The sequence below is a fragment of the Oppia nitens genome, unplaced genomic scaffold (genome assembly GCF_028296485.1).
Source record: "Oppia nitens isolate AA-2021 unplaced genomic scaffold, nextdenovo-longstitch-racon4-pilon3 scaffold7_pilon_pilon_pilon, whole genome shotgun sequence".
In the NCBI taxonomy this organism is placed as follows: Eukaryota; Metazoa; Arthropoda; class Arachnida; order Sarcoptiformes; family Oppiidae; genus Oppia; species Oppia nitens.
The window spans coordinates 741,230-758,191 of NW_026533251.1; the positions used below are offsets into that span (position 1 = coordinate 741,230).

General features: G+C 23.8%; 3 protein-coding genes across 3 annotated transcripts; 1 reads left to right on the top strand and 2 right to left on the bottom strand.

Annotated features, from left to right (window-relative positions):
* Positions 1–193: 193 nt before the first annotated feature.
* Positions 194–1,925, bottom strand: LOC128963120 (uncharacterized). Its single transcript, XM_054309597.1, has 2 exons — positions 1,815–1,925; positions 194–1,716 (listed from the first exon to the last, which is right to left on the bottom strand). Exons 1-2 carry the CDS (start codon positions 1,864–1,866, stop codon positions 365–367), a joined length of 1,404 nt encoding a protein of 467 aa, XP_054165572.1. The 5' UTR covers positions 1,867–1,925; the 3' UTR covers positions 194–364.
* A 9,172-nt stretch (positions 1,926–11,097) lies between these two features.
* On the top strand, positions 11,098–11,861 carry LOC128963301 (uncharacterized). Its single transcript, XM_054309806.1, has 3 exons — positions 11,098–11,152; positions 11,225–11,262; positions 11,412–11,861. Exons 1-3 carry the CDS (start codon positions 11,113–11,115, stop codon positions 11,859–11,861), a joined length of 528 nt encoding a protein of 175 aa, XP_054165781.1. The 5' UTR covers positions 11,098–11,112.
* Positions 11,862–14,333: 2,472 nt separating this feature from the next.
* Positions 14,334–16,331, bottom strand: LOC128963302 (bumetanide-sensitive sodium-(potassium)-chloride cotransporter-like). The gene is made up of 9 exons (XM_054309807.1): positions 16,146–16,331; positions 15,982–16,080; positions 15,788–15,863; positions 15,468–15,703; positions 15,277–15,396; positions 14,918–15,158; positions 14,521–14,849; positions 14,421–14,467; positions 14,334–14,349 (listed from the first exon to the last, which is right to left on the bottom strand). Exons 1-9 carry the CDS (start codon positions 16,329–16,331, stop codon positions 14,334–14,336), a joined length of 1,350 nt encoding a protein of 449 aa, XP_054165782.1.
* Between the last annotated feature and the right edge of the window lie 631 nt (positions 16,332–16,962).

Consider the following 16,962-nt stretch of genomic DNA (forward strand, 5'->3'; position numbering starts at 1 on the left):
TTGATTGATTTTTTAACAGTCAACTGAATATTGTATGAATTGATGATTAAATTAAACAAAAATATTATAACTATTATTATAATTTATAAAAAATTCTTAATATATTATACATGTAGTTGTTTATAAAATATGTTATTTATATTATTAYATGGATTATATTTATATCCAAAAACAAATAGACAAATTATTATTTTTTGATTATGCATTTTATTAATTTTGAAGATTTAAAAATATACATTAAAAGTTATTTAAAAAATTTAACATTTTATAAAAAGGATAACATTTTGAGGAGAGAGTTAAAAGAKAAAACATTTTGAATAGATATAAATCATATTATTATTATATGTGTATTAATAACAATAACTTATGCCTTGACTCCCGTCAGTTYATTCAATTGTTTCTTCAATTCTTGAACTTCTTTCTCGAGTTTATCAAAAATTTTGTTCAATTTTTCTTTCACTTCGGGTTCTGATTCTTGGATTTTCTTTTGCAATTCACTTTCKTTTTGTTCCAATTCTTSTATTTTGTTGTTCAGAAAGTCTGTTAACTTTTTATGCAGTTCTTGTGCCTCTTGACTGCCATYCTTAACGGCTTTTTTCAAATTCTCGGTCATCTGTTGTACTTTGTTTTGAATCAGATTTTTGACGCCATCGATATCGGCTGYTATTTTTTCTGGTGCTTCTTGGAAACGATKCTKAATGTTATCTAACAAATTATTTGCACCATTTWTGAAGTCATCAAATATWTTGCGGGTCACTCTTGTGTTGGCATCGGTTCCGTTGCGWTTCAGAAGATTTTCCAATTTTTGAATCTGTTGTTTAACGAAAYCTTCGGCTCTTTGAAGAATTTCYTTCTKTTCTCCGGAAGACTTTTCAATTTGTTCTTTGAGTTGTTGGTCTTTTTCCTTCAACAGTTCCAATGCTTTTTCTTCTGCTTYGCGCTTCCAATCGCGAGCTTTATCTTCAATATCRCTAAACAAACTGCGRGTCACTCTGGCGTTGGCTTCGGTTCCGTTGCGATTCAAAAGATTCTCCAATTCATTGATCTTTTGTTTAACAATTTTATCGGCATTTTCGAGAATCTCTTTCTGTTTTCCAGAAGACTTTTCAATTTCTTTTTTCAGTTGTATGTCTTCTGCTTTCAACAGTTCCAATGCTTTTTCCTCCATTTTGCGCACCCAATCGCGAGCTTTATCTCCAACACTGCTAATCAAACTGCGGGTCACTCTGGCGTTGGCTTCGGTTCCGTTGCGATTCAAAAGATTCTCCAATTCATTGATCTTTTGTTTAATGAAATTTTCGGTTCTTTGAAGAATCTCCTTCTGTTCTCCGGAAGACTTTTCAATTTGTTGTTTGAGTYGTTTGTCTTYTTTCTTCAACAATTCCAGTGMTTTTTCTTCTGCTTTGCGCAACAGATCGTGAGTTCTATCGCCAACATTGCTAAACAAACYTCTGGCCACTCGGGTATTGATGGCATCGGTATTATCTTCGGGATGGAGTCGTTTCTTTAACTCCTGAATTTTCTGTTGGATCTGTTTGTAGAGATTTTCAAGWKTTTTTTTATCCTCAATGACTGCCTTTTCGAAGTGTTTATTGATATTATTGGCGGCATTTTCCAGATTATCTAAGAGCTGGTGTTCGCCATTTTGCAACCGATTAGAAAGATTTCCGAGAAAACCGGTCACTTTATCGTGCAATTGATTGCCAAAATTATTAGCTAATYKATGTATAAAATAAAATTCAAAATTAGTAAAWAWTAATGARMTTTATATTTRATTAGAAAAATAGATTATTATTAAACAAATCGATACTTACAGTCATTAGCGGCTACCCATCCGCACAAAAATAAAATGATTGCTAATCTCATKGTTAGGATCAGTTAGTTTARGGCTATTTCTCAATTGAATTGTTAGATCAGTTGAGTTGTGATTTGAAATGAAAACTGAATGCCGTTTATATACACAACAAAAATCTTTGTCCACATGATTATTGACTRATAATTTACGTAATAAAATATATTTTATTGTTTTAAAAAATTAACTAACAATTAATYAATTTTTAATAATTAATTGATTTTTTGTGTATCTTATTTGATTAAACAAAATATTTTGTTATAAATTATTATTAGTACTTAAAGTACTTTTAAAAAGTATWATAAAAATAGATGACATAAAATTATATTTGTATGTTATTTTTAATTAATTACATATATTAATACGTATATTGTCATAATAATTTATAAACTATAGTTAAATATTTAATAAATACAATATATATCTTTTGACAATAATATTATTTTCATAGTATTTTCTCGGAATATTTTTTTCAATTTCCAGCATTTATAAAATATATCAAAATAATTATTAATTATACAGCTGTTTATAATAAGATATTATTAATTATTAAAAATGTTTCTTAATAATAATACAAAATACAATATTTTAAAATGAAAAAAATTATTTCAAAATTATTTATAATTTAATAAATTTAATTTTTATTATTAAATATAATCAAAATTGACTAGCATATTATAAAAAAATATTTTATATTTATACCAAAATTTGACATTTATATAATAGTTTTAGGTTTTATTCTATTTATTTTTAGCTTTTATGTTAATTTATATATATTTATAAAAATAATTATTAGAATAGAACAAAACTTTTAGACTTATTTTAGATAAAAATAGTTTAATAATTAATTTTAATTAAAACACTTATTGTATATAAGTTTAACTTTAATCAATTAATTATTTAACATGTGTTTTTATAACATTTAAAAATAATATATAAATTATTGTCATGTCAACAGTCTCTTTGACTTTATTTTTGTTCAAAATATTTGATTACTTAAATTTATAATAAATCTTAGATAACAATTACATTACAGAAAAAATAATAACTTTAATTTAGTGCTTAATATTGCATTTTGCATAATATTTAAAACAATAGATAAAATTTTATTTATTTATTTACCAACAAATATTAGTAAAATAGGTGTTATTTAGCATAATATAATTGATACATATTTTTACCTTAATTTAAATTTCTATTTACTGAAAATATAGAAACAAAACTCATTTAGTATTAAYGTTTATAAATTATTTATATTATAAGTGTTTTTTACTATAAATGTTTTAAATAAAAATCTTATTTATATATTGAATCCATTGTCAGTGTATAAAGTATTTTTGAGTTTAATTTGAGAGTAAACACAGTGTGATTTGCATTTGCTTTTTGTTTAACAYACATCTAATATTTATCTAATTATATTCAATGTTTGAAAATGTATTAAATTGAAAAACATGTGAAATTAGTTATTATCTCAGTATTTGATATATAAATTTAGTACAATATTATGCTATAASTTATAAATTGAAATTACTGTAAATCTATTTTTCTGAGATATGCATTATTTTTATTAAAAACAAGTTATTAGCATTAGATTTATAATAATATAAATATTTTATATGATAACCAAATCAGAATAAATTATAACAAATATATAATTAGTGTATACTTTATGTATTAAATTAAAACTAAATAATCGATAAGTGGTAGTTCATATATTACGTTTGCACTTGAGGGGAGGGGGTTGGCCAAAGCAAACTTTTGCGAACGAGGGGGAGGGGTAGAGACTTTAAGAACGTTCGTATTTAGATATTTTATTTCTTGTGGTGGTGGGGGGGGGGGTTAGAGGTTAGGGACATGCAAACGTAATTTTTTTATATGACTACATGAGATCAATTGCGAACATAGGGGATGGAGGGGTCTAGATTTCTTAAAAAGTGCCAACGAAATATGTGAATCGGCCCTAATAATAACAGTAATAAACTTTAAACAAACTTTAACTTTAAATAAAATGTAAATAAACTTTAAAATTATTTTATCACAAAATTACAAACAAAATTAATCTTAGATAAGCAAATAAAAACTTTAGATAAAATGATTGGCATTTCTATATAAATASTGAACAATAATCAATAAATTGTTCAAATATTATACTGTATTACAAAAATAAATTTTTAACTTTTATAAACTGTATATTTTATATAAATTGACTRCAATAATGAACAWAACTTTATTTAATAAGATWGTGTATAAAAAATTGTTAACCACTGATGAAATCAATGATATTATTGAGTATTGCGATCAACAAAATAAAGCTGATGTCCGACAATGTGATCATAATTATGCCAAAGTATCGGAAATAACTGACCAATTGATTGACCAAAACTCGGATACCGATAGTGTCTGCAGTGATAACAGCATTATTGTGGACAACAATGACAACAATAATGACGATACACTTTCATCGGATGAAACCAAAGAAATAATGAAAACCATTGATAAATGTAATAATAACTGGTTTAACAATTATAGCATAAAATCAATCAATAATTATAAATATTAAAAACTTATTATTTCAAGTATTATGATAATTAATATACAATTAAACTAATTTTATGCTTCAAATATCTTCAATTATTTTATTTGTCATAATAGCTAAAGTAGTTTCATAAGTAAAGTCATTTATATTATCTGTAAATAATGTATAATTTACCTTGACAATTTTTAGATAAAATATTAAATAAAAACCCTAATTACAAATATTGAATTGTAATCATTATTTTTAAAAATAATATTATTTTACTAAAAAGGATATATGACTATATTTCATAACAATAATATATTATATATTTAATATTACTAAAAATGGTAATTTATCATATTTGGTTAAAAGCGACAAAAATATACTATTAATTTCTAAAAATAATTTCATATCTATTTAAGGTTATATCGTTTTTATATCTTAATTTTTAATCAATTAATTATCAATATAAAAACATGTTWAAAAWTTTTTATAACTAATTTAGTGAAAATAATTTATACTTTTATATTAATATTGTTATAATTACTAATTATAGTAAATATCAAATAATTACTGTAGTTTATAATATATTAATTATGAGTCTCAAACTCATATCAATCGTTACATTGATGGCACTGGTATTGGTGGGCAACGTATGCAGTGCTGAACTGCGACTCAATATACAACAGTTTGTAACAATAATGGACGGTCTGACCTGTAGGTCAAATGGACAGTCGGGCGAACCTCGAGAAAGTGTTGGCGACGATGYAGTTATGCCCAGAAAATGTGTACGGGTTTGCTATAAAAGACATTGTGCTCTGGTATGCAAATAAACTAACGGCTAAAAACATAATTACAAGTATTATTGTTTTAAATGATATTTTTTTAATAATTTTATTATAAATATTAAATTATTGTTTTTGATTAAAATTGTGTCAAAATATTTGATATTTATTTGACATAATTACTGTATCAATTATATTGTATTAGAACATCAATATTTTATTAAATTTAAATTTTTATTAATTAAAATATGCTTTAAATAATAGATTTGCTTATTTTTATATAATATATAATATATATACTTTTTAAACATTACATTCTTTCATATAAAAATATAAATAAAATAAACCAACTTTTTCAACCCATTTTTTAATGCTTATATTTTTAAATTAATTGATATTTWAAAACATAAACATTCAAAAAATTAAACTTCAAATCTGGTAAATATTTTAGTTTAAAAAATTTATTTAATTAATTTTGTTAAAGATTTTATAATAATATTAATATATCATACATTTTAATTTTTATGAAATAATTTAATTTACAATTGGCGTTACTAATATAACGAATTTTTATTATAAACTAGTTTTTTAAATAAATATATTATATCCAATATTAAAAAAATTATATTGAATGCATAATCAATATAAATAAATAAAATAAATTTATATTAAATAGATATTTAGAATAAATTATGGGTGTATAGATCTAATTAGTTTTTTTAATGTCAACATATTTTTTGTACCATATATTTAACTTATTTTGTATATTAAAACATATTTTCAAAAACTTATAAAAGTATACACAAATTGAGTTAAATATTAAAGCTATACTAATATMATAATAATAATAATAGTGTTAACTGATATTATTGGATTTTTATATAATTTTAACTAAGTTTGAAACTTWAAAAAAGTTATAATATTTATTTAGATAATTAATTTGATAMTTAAATTACAAAATGAATTGGTTAGGCTTTAGGTCTATGTTAAAAGATTACGGAAATGTTTATCAATACATTGAAAGACATTCACTCAATGGTTTTTGGCGTAAATATGTCRACGGAGTTAACATGAGTTATATTGGATGTAATCTTAAGTGGAAAAAACATTTGTGGCCTAAGTTTGCAAATAGATTTTATTTGTATACAGAAAACGATAATGTATTATAAATATTTAGTTTCTGAAAAAATATATATTAATATATATATATTGTATTTGACTGTTTATTATTAATTTATTTTTTAAATGATTACAAATTTATTATTTTTATAATTTGTTTACTATAGAGAAAATATTTTGAAGTAAAAGATGAAAGTGCTGGATACTTTAACTCTGTTATAGCACCGATATTATTGCAATTAGGCAAACAAACTAATCATACGTATAATAATATATGTTTTTTGTTTGAAAATAAATTTATTAATAGTAATATTGTTTTTAAAATAATTATATTTATATAAAAAAAATGTTTTTTCCCAAACATTATAGACTTCATCTTTATGTTGATACTTGTAATCATGAATATGAAAACGGATTAGTAAAAGATGGTATCATAACTAGTGTGGATCGTACGCCACACGATTACAATTGGACCATGTGGAAATACAGGGACAGTCAATTCAAATGTGTATCACCTATCTATATGACCAATTATGTAAACTACCTGAGCTGGAAAGTTGATAAAGAATTGCCACCAATTTTAGACATTTGGAAAGCACTATCAGTTGATGTTTGGTACGCAATACTCATATCATTTATCGTACTTATATTGATTGAAATGTATAAAAATGAATTCACAATCAAATCATTGTTTAAATGGATTTGGATTTATATTAAACCATTGATTGAATTGGGCGATGATTTGGGTAATTATAATTGGCTTTACTTGCTATGGTTAACACTTATGGTACCCATTGTTGAAATTATACGAAACGATCAGTTGACAAATATGATTAATAAGTAAGTTTTGTTAGAAAAATTTGATTTATTAAATAATTAAATACTAATCATTTACTAATTATTTATTATAATTTATATAGAAATGTGACCCATGTCAAAAACATTGACGACCTTTTAGATGAAAAAATTACAGTTTATACGGATTACTTTAAATATTATGTTTGGAAAGAAAAGTTTTTCTATGAAAAATTTGATAATACTTACGGATTTCGCGATAAATTTGAYAAATTAATGAATAATAAAACTATAGTAATGGGAAATGAAATTTATGGAAAACTTATTGAAATGTTAAATGAGCCTGAGTCTATTAGATTAAAATTCCTACAAAGTTTAGTATTTATCCAGGATATGGATTGGATAGATGTACTAGTACCATTTATACCACGATTGGGAGTATTTGCATTAGGAGAACCATATGTATTAGCACTTATATCATCCATGTGCTATGGACCTGGATTTAACTATAGTAATGAAACTTACAAAATGTAAATTATTTAATATTATATATATATTAGCAATTGATTTTATAATTTATAAAATAATAATAATAATATTTCTATATAGATCTAGACGTATGTTTGACACTTATATAATACAACGTGATAGATTGATCAAGGGCAATTACTATCTGGAAATGATTATCAATATGTTAAACAACTTTATTTTATTACCGGATAAACAAGTGTCTGATTTTTTTATAAAGAAAAAAGATTATAACGATCTCGTTATTTATGATATGGAAACAGTATTTTATTATTTTGCTATTTTATTGATAAATTGTTTTATTATTTTTTTATTTGAACAAATTTATAATATTGCTTTTAAATATTCAATTAGATTGATTAATATTTAATAGCAAATAAATTTTGCTTAATTATAAGCAATAAATTTATAATTAGTAAATAATTAATATCTTAATATATATATTTTAAAAATGCATGTGAGTGTGTGTATAGCATAATATTTACATTATTAACTATTAGTATCACAATTATTGGCATAACAATATCTAAATTTATAAATAAAATATATAAATAATATTCATAATTAGGCCTGCCAACCCCTATTTACCAAAAACCGGAAAATTATTTTTTAAAACCGGAAAAAAACCGGACAAATTTTATTTAAAATCATATTTTGATTGGCTTTTTACAGAGTTTAGCAATTTTTGATTATTTTTAACATATGTTTTAAATGATATACAATCAAATTCAAAATTGTTTTTTATACATATTTCCGATTTAATTAATTCAATTGTCATGCAATTTCTATCAACTGTCCAAATACGAGAGAGGTGACTGAATACACGTTCTACAAAATCGTTTCCAACTGGTATCGCCATTACGGTTTCGATAATTTTTGTTAAATTAACCATATTATTATTAGTTAAAATTTTACAATATTTTTCTATTGATGTAAATGAATTTAAGGTATCATTATTTAAATAATTATTAAATAAATTTGTTTCATCAAATAAGTGATCTCTATTAATTTCAATATCTAACAGATTTGTTATATCAATTAAATTCTCGTAAATCAAATTATTATTAAGATTTAGTAACTTAAAAAGTTTATAAGAAGAATTATTAAAATCAAAATGTGATTCTAAATAATTTAATGATCGCTTATATACATCAATTGCATTATTATTAAAAATATTTATTTCATTTTCATTCAATTTGTTTAAATTTTGATTAACAATTGATCCAAAAAATTTCATATCCATTCGATTGCTTAATTGAGTTTTTAATGTTATCATTATATCGTATAAATTTGTAGCATTTGTTGAGTCTTTTTCTAATAACATAATTGAATTTTGGAAAATAGACATAAAATGTGACGTAAAATGCAAATAAAGTTCAGGTATTGTTATATCACAATAAATGTCACACCAAACAAAATCACTAATAACTTGAGGACAATTATCAGTACCTATTGCAACAAAATAGTTTTTTAATGGTAATATATTATCAATCAATCGGTCTATTGCTGGTAGCAAACTTAGCCAACGAGTTGGTACATGACGTCTCATTTGTTCAAAATTATATCACAAAAGTCATAACAAGTTTTAAGTGATTTAACTCGTTTTGCAGATGTGGAGAAATGTGAATATATCTTTAATACAAGATTTTCCACATCAATACGTAATTTTATCATTGAATACTTTACTGTATTATGTAAAACATGATTATTACAATTTGCTTTAATAATAAATTGGTTTAAATTTTTTAAACTTTCATATACTGAGTGATGTTTACCGTAGTTGACACTCGCATTATCACCAGAATATGCAATGATGTTATTAATATCCAAATTTTTCTCTAGCAAACAATTTTTAATTTTGCAGAATATGGCATCAGATGTTTCATCTGGATCTTCATAAAAATCTGACACATTTAATAATTCCAATTTTCTGATCAAAGTACTGTATACCTATTGGATATAACTTTACATTGCCTTTATTAGAGGCGTCACTAGAAATTGAATTTATTTTTGATTTTAATGATAATAAATGTTTTTCTATTTATAATGGATATAGTATTTTTTTGGCAATACTTTCCATTTTTGTACGACCACATTGTAATGTTTGACTTATTTTTGAATCACAAAATAACTCTGAGTAATTTGTTGTTACAATCCATTGAAACATAACTTAAATGATGTCTTACACAATGATATGTCAAACAAAGTTCACTTATAGCCACATCTTCTGTCTTTAGACGACTTTTTTGTTACAAATGCAGACATTGTTGCACTCATTTTCAAAGATATTTCATTAGATTTATGTTTTCCGGTGTTTTTGTGTGCCTTTAATGCGTTGATACCGTCGTGTTTGATTGTGATAAATATTGGAGATATCTTACACTTAGCACTGAATTCATCTTTTCCTTTATCTAACCACTCTTTGAAATCATCATTTAATAACCAATTGTCTTTAAACTTAGTCCATCTCTTAGTTTTTTTACGTTCGGGTGAATTAGATTTTGATGCCATTGTTTTTGTCACAAAGTAAACACAAATCTAATGTTTATACTGTATTTTTAAAACAACGTTTTGAATCACATTAAAAATTTTTGTTGAATATTTTAACATTTTATTTACTATTATGTCTACAAAATATGAATATAAATTGTACTCTTACTAAAAACTAAATAAAAATAATTTTAGTTTAAAGTTACTTAATTATAATAAATATTTTTGAAAAGATTAAAACCGGGCATTTCAATGTCCGGTTTTGTAGACTAACCGGACATCATTTTGATAATCTTAAAACCGGACATTTCGGTTAAAAACCGGACGGTTGGCAGGCCTATTCATAATAGTATAAATTAAAGTATTTATTGCTAATTAAATCATAAATTTTTTGTCAATTTGTAAACTATAAGTTTAAATATTATTTATAAATTAAAAGTTATCAAAAAAATCATAATATAACGATAAAATAATAATTATTATTTCATGTAAATTTATAATATAATAGACAAATTATTTTTTAATTGATAAATAAATTTAATATGCATATTAAAATTTTATTGTACTAATAATACTATTTGATAAATACTGTTATTTTATAAATTAATTGAATAACAATTTTTTTAGACATTAACAACTTTTATTAATGATGAAATATTTAAATATTCAAAAATAATTTTTATTATTAATAATAACATGTATTCATTAATAATCTAAACATCAATAATTTATTATATAAATCAATTATCCGATTACTGCTGTATAGGTATTTATAAGATAATAAAACACAAACATTACATAAAATTATTTAAATTTATTTATAAAAACTTGAATAATTTAACAAAAAAAATTATCTAGTCTAATATATCATATGATATATAAGTTTAATATATAATTGTTTGTAATTTTATGTAAATAAATTAATGTTATCTTACACTATATATTGGTTTGTTTAACAGTAATAATTTTCGTTAAAATTAAATTTATTTAAAATTTATGTGTAAAACATTACATACATTTTAACAATGAAATTGTTAGTCATTTATCTATGCATTCTCTATATAGGTATAGTATTTATTATTTAATTTGATAATACTGGTATAATGATATGTTATRTGAAATTGAAATTTTCTATAGGTTTCATTTCTGCTGATTTTTCCGGACCCACAACTCGGGTATTATTAATTATATAATAATGTTAAATAATAAATATCATTATTATTGAACAAATATTTACAGATTATAATTATTTGAAAATACAGTATATAATAGAGAAATATTATTAATAACCTTATTATTAATACTAAATTATTGTTGTTAATAGATGGGTGAAGAAAATAAGGAACGTTGGCTAAAATTTCATGCCTTATCTGCGTACCAGAAGGTCAACAAAACATTGATTAACAACGTGTGTGGCCACTGGTCAGAACCGGTCAAATGTTTTACAAAAATCGGTCGATCGACTGATGCAGAAATGGTTAATTGTGACCGTTATTGCTGTTCGCGTGGATTTGTGACCGGATTTTGTAACAGACATTTGGGTCTCGACAGCGACGTCGGAGGCGTTAGTATTAATTTATTGCCCGTTAAGTTGTATCTGTCGTCCAATTGTTTGTGTACTAATTCATGGACCGATTCGTCGTGTGGTTTGGACGGTTCGTTTTTGGGCATCAGATGTCCTGATAAGAGTGCCTGTCGTAGAAAATGCTGTCGTAATGGTAAAACTGGTGGTCATTGTTCCGGATTTTTAAGATTGAAATGTAAATGCGATTAAATATGTCTGATAAACAACTGTTTGATTTGTTTTAATTAATTTTTTTTTGTATTCAATTTGTTAAAAATTATGTTATTTTTGAATTACTTGTGATATATAATATATATTAGAATATTTAATCCAATAATAATTACTTTTAATTTTTCTATTTTATTCAATACTTAAATTGAAATACATATTATATGTTTTGAGAAGTAACTTATCTCTTATTAGTAATGTCTTGATTTATAACTAAAATAACTATTTTGTCGGTTTAACGTTTATATCTTATACTTAGTACAGTATGTCCACCGAACATAACCAGTGGCCGCTTTTCCCGAAATATTATTATAAAATTATTATTTGATGAGTTAGTAAATATAAAAACTTACAAATAACTATTTGAATGAAATATATATATATACTGGATGTTTATATTATCAATATATACCGTATAAATAACAATATTAATCGGTAAGAAATGTTAAAACATTTGTTTGATTGCCGCGAATGAACAAAATATCTGGCATTTCTGTGGACAACATATCCAACCAATACATGAATACATAAGCATTTAGACAATCCTTTTTAGGGATCTCTAAAGTCCTAAATTTTGAATATATTATATATTAATAGTTATTGTATAATTTACAGTATTTTTTATTATTATAATAATTAATTAACTAAACTAACATAACAATCAATGTTGAATTTTGTGAATTTTCAACAAATAGATCTCTTAATTGTAGATATTTGATTGTCTAACATTGAAAATCAATTTTTAGTAAAAATAAATAATATATAATTAACAATAAGTACGGTATACCTGTGTTTTATGTTTGGCCAGACTTTCCAATATCTTATGTCTAGTATTTAAATTACTTATTGTTAATATATGTTGACTATTAGTCAATTGCAACCAATCATCTGGACTGTAATTATTATTATTATTATTATTTTATTATTATTATTAACATTATAATCAAAATTAATAACTTTATACCTCATTGTTTTGTTGTTATCTAACTTAAGGACAGTAATCTCATGACAATCTATTCTAAACAATTTAATTAATTTAACCAAACTATGTATAGATAATATCAAATGTTTGAATTAATGCTTTTTAAGTTTTATATTTTCGTTACTAAAAATTAATTTAAAAAATTTAATTTAATGAATACCTTTTATTATTTAACTCATAGTTATCCGATTGTTTGTCGACCACAACAAACACTCTTAGTTTACAATGTTTCCACTTTTTTCTTTGGGACAGTATGTATGACACAAGTAATGTGAGTCCTCCGTCATCATAGAGCCAATAGACGTCAATAAGAGGTAAGGTTTGATTACTTTTGATAGTTGTCTTGTAGTTAAAGCTATCAAATAATCTAACTGTGCATTTGCTTAGAGTTTGCGAGTTTATAATTTTGTCAATTTTCATGCCTTTGACTATATTTATATTATTAACACAATTATTATCGTTTACTTTATTATTAAAGTTACTTTTATTATGATTATTATTGACTATTAATTTATTACTTTCACAGTTACGATAAATAATTAATGATTTATTCAATTCAAATGTATTACTGAAATTAAAGATTTTATATAAATATTTATTAATTTATATGAAAAATAGAAATAATTTTTTTATTTACTGAATAATATTAAAATAGTCTTCAATCTCATCAMTGGATAACTGTTGCCACAAATCTCTGAACCCAATCATTACTATATTAGGACTTAATGTATTACCGATACCACAGCACTAAAAGTTTAAATATAAAATTAAAGATATTATTTCATTTAGTTAATAATTATTAATGTTATTCATACCTGTATTAGCATATCTGAACCGATGCTAAAGTTATGAGCCTTAATTAATTTATAAAAACATTTAATATTATTACATTTAAAACAATTAGTCCACAATTGATTCAATTTTAGTTGATCTTCATATAAGCTATCGGTTCTCATTATATTTCCAACAATTAACATACCATTGTGTCGAGTAATATGATTAGCAATTGTTATGAGATTCATATGTTTTTTTGATAAACTTGATAATAATAATATGGATGGCTTATAATTTTTTACATTATCACTAATATTATTCAATCGATGCGCTAATTGAACAACTGTTTTAAATAACTGTGCATTTGATGTTTGTCCCCAATTGACCTCTTAATTCAAAAAAATAAAAATAAAATTTTAATTGTATAAATTAAAAAAAAATGAAACATACCTTTTCTATAATAGAGTACAACACCAAAACAAATACAACAGAAGCCMATTATGACTAAAGTAATATACCAGGAAATGGCAAACATAAGTGCCGTACAAAAAATAGATGTAAACAAACTGAACCATTTGTTATAGTATTTGAAGGACGGCCGCCAATTGACTGTCCGCACGTAATCACAATGAAAACAACATAGATTTATGAGAGCCCACGACAGTAGGTAACAGATAGTGGCGATTGTACTTAAAATATCATAATTGGAAATAGCTATAAATATAAGTGTCATCAAAAATGTTAGACCATATCCTCGACGGGGATCGGCGTGTGGGCCGTAAGGCTTAGAGAACCAGCCAATACCAGGCAATAGATTATCAAATCCTAATGACTATAATTACATAAATCATAAATAAGACTTTATTTTTGTTTAACTACAATTACCTGTAATATTCTGGGTGCTGTTATAAAAGAGCACAGGGATGATGACATTCCCTGTGCTAACAGTCCGGCTACATATATAGGCTCAATATTGTGTAGCTTATTGTCCACTAAAGTCAGTGCAGACATTATAGACATCATAAACTGATTTTTACTGATACCACTTTCACAGTTCTGTTGTATATCGCACGTGTAGTTACCGTATGGATAGTCAGATAGTTTTCCAGTTGCGTATCGATTGCCAGCGCAGGCAAACAATATGATTTGAATAATATATATAAACTGTGCGGAAAACACTGCTAATAGTGAACCCTTAGGTATGGCCACCTTAGCTATAGAGTTTAATATGCATTTAGATAAYGAAAAAAATACAAATTATTTAATAAAGTAATATAATTACGATTTTTAAGACTCGACGACATTGTGACTCCTGTGAAATCACCGCAAAGTGCAGACATATATATACCAAATATACTTAAAAAGTGGTAACCATTCCATTGCGGCAATAGATTAGTAAAACTTATTTTGGCATTAAATCCGATAAAACCGTTAACTTTTTGATAAGGAGTGGTCGGTAGGAATGTGCCCACAAAGAAGTCCAAAAGCGAGAGAACAGTTATTATAAATAAAATCCATTGAGTCTAATAATATATAAAATAATTATGATATTATTATTATGAGTTGCACATATTTTTCAAATTTTTCATATGATATATGATATAAATWTAGTTTATTTTATATATTAAAATAATAGCTTACTTTTGCCTCCAATTCCAGACTAATAAACGGTATGATAGCAGTAATTGCTAAACATATTAATCCAACGATCCTCATATCATTAATACCTGATGGGTATTCAGCTAATCCAGTATCAAATGCCTAAAAATTATATAAAATTATGAATATGTTTTTAATTTTATATATTATTATTAAATTTAGTATAACTACACCTGAAAAATATATTGAATTTCAGTACAAATACCACTTAAACTTTGTGAAACTAGTACTACATTTGTTATAAAATAGATGATTCCAAATACGGCCCCGATTTCTGGTCCCAAATTTCGGGAAATCAAGTAATAGAAACCACCGCAACCTATCTGTCCATTAGTACAAAGGGCTGAAAGTGATAGTACTGTACCAACTAATATAACTGTACCCATTAGTATTTGTACTATACTTAAAACTTTATTTTTAAGTTATAAAAAACAAAACTATCAATTATTAAAATTAATAAAATATTTTATATATAAATTAAAATCAAACTAACTTATGCCCGCCTGTCCGGCCATTATGCCCATCCGTAAGTAGAGAGTACCACCCAATAAGTTCATAAATGTTGGTATCTTTTAGTTTAGCAATTGATTTAATATAAAATAAATTTTTGTTAATAAGTTATATAACAACAACATTATTATAAATAATATTTGACAACAACAAAAATAAAATAACAAATTATCTTACATAGACCATTGTAAAGTATCCAAATTTATCAGTGTCATTTATGTGAATAAAATTTTTACTTTTAAGACCAGTATTTTTCAAACTTTTCGTGTCATCAATCTTTTAAACAGCATTAAAAAATAATAATAAATTATATTTAATTATTATATTTAATAATTTATTACATTATTGGATTTAACAGAATTTTGATGTAACTGTAGAAGTGTTGGCCGTTTTTGATGATTAAAATCAACTTTTTTCAGATAATTTTCCACTTTTGGTGTGACATCACTGGAACTGCATTGGTATTTGTCAATAGGACTGTCCAGTGAGTCAAACACTTTTAGCTCATGAATCTCAAGTTTTAGCATATTTTTTAATTTATTATTATTACAGATATTGAATAAGAAAGTGATATTATATTTAGAGCATATTGAAAAATAATAACAAAATTATAAAAATAATTATTTTTCACAATACTGGTGTACAATCATATTGTTTAATAGATATTTAGTGTATATATATATATATTTTTTATACAATAAATTATATATTTTTATTTTTCTATATAACATAAAACAATTACCGTTACTTTAATATTGTACTATTAATCATCTATATTGTCTATCATCTAAATCTAAATTAATATACTGTATTATAAATCTATTATATAATGATATTATTAATAACTGTATATCAAAAATATTTGTTGCGTAAATTATACTAAAACATTAATAATTGATATAATAATTAATAATATTTATTATAAAACATTTTTAGATTAATCATATAAAAATAAAAATGCATTAAACATATTCTATGATTTATAATAATAATAAATAACAATAACAATAATACTATTGTATTAATCTGTATTATTAAAGATTTTGTCAAATCATTTTAATAAATAACAATTTTAATATAAACATAGCAGATGTTTGCATCATAAATCAAATTTAACAATTAAGTAAACAAATTAATTTTATTAAACGAAATATTAAA

Coding starts and splice junctions, on each gene's coding strand:
- LOC128963301 (XM_054309806.1), top strand. CDS start 11,113: ATGAAATTGTTAGTCATTTATCTATGCATTCTCTATATAG. Junction 11,153..11,224: donor TCTATGCATTCTCTATATAG/GTATAGTATTTA, acceptor AATTTTCTATAG/GTTTCATTTCTGCTGATTTT. Junction 11,263..11,411: donor TTTCCGGACCCACAACTCGG/GTATTATTAATT, acceptor TGTTGTTAATAG/ATGGGTGAAGAAAATAAGGA.
- LOC128963302 (XM_054309807.1), bottom strand. CDS start 16,331: ATGCTAAAACTTGAGATTCATGAGCTAAAAGTGTTTGACTCACTGGAC. Junction 15,704..15,787: donor GGCCGGACAGGCGGGCATAA/GTTAGTTTGATT, acceptor TTAAAAATAAAG/TTTTAAGTATAGTACAAATA. Junction 15,397..15,467: donor AAATTCAATATATTTTTCAG/GTGTAGTTATAC, acceptor TATAATTTTTAG/GCATTTGATACTGGATTAGC.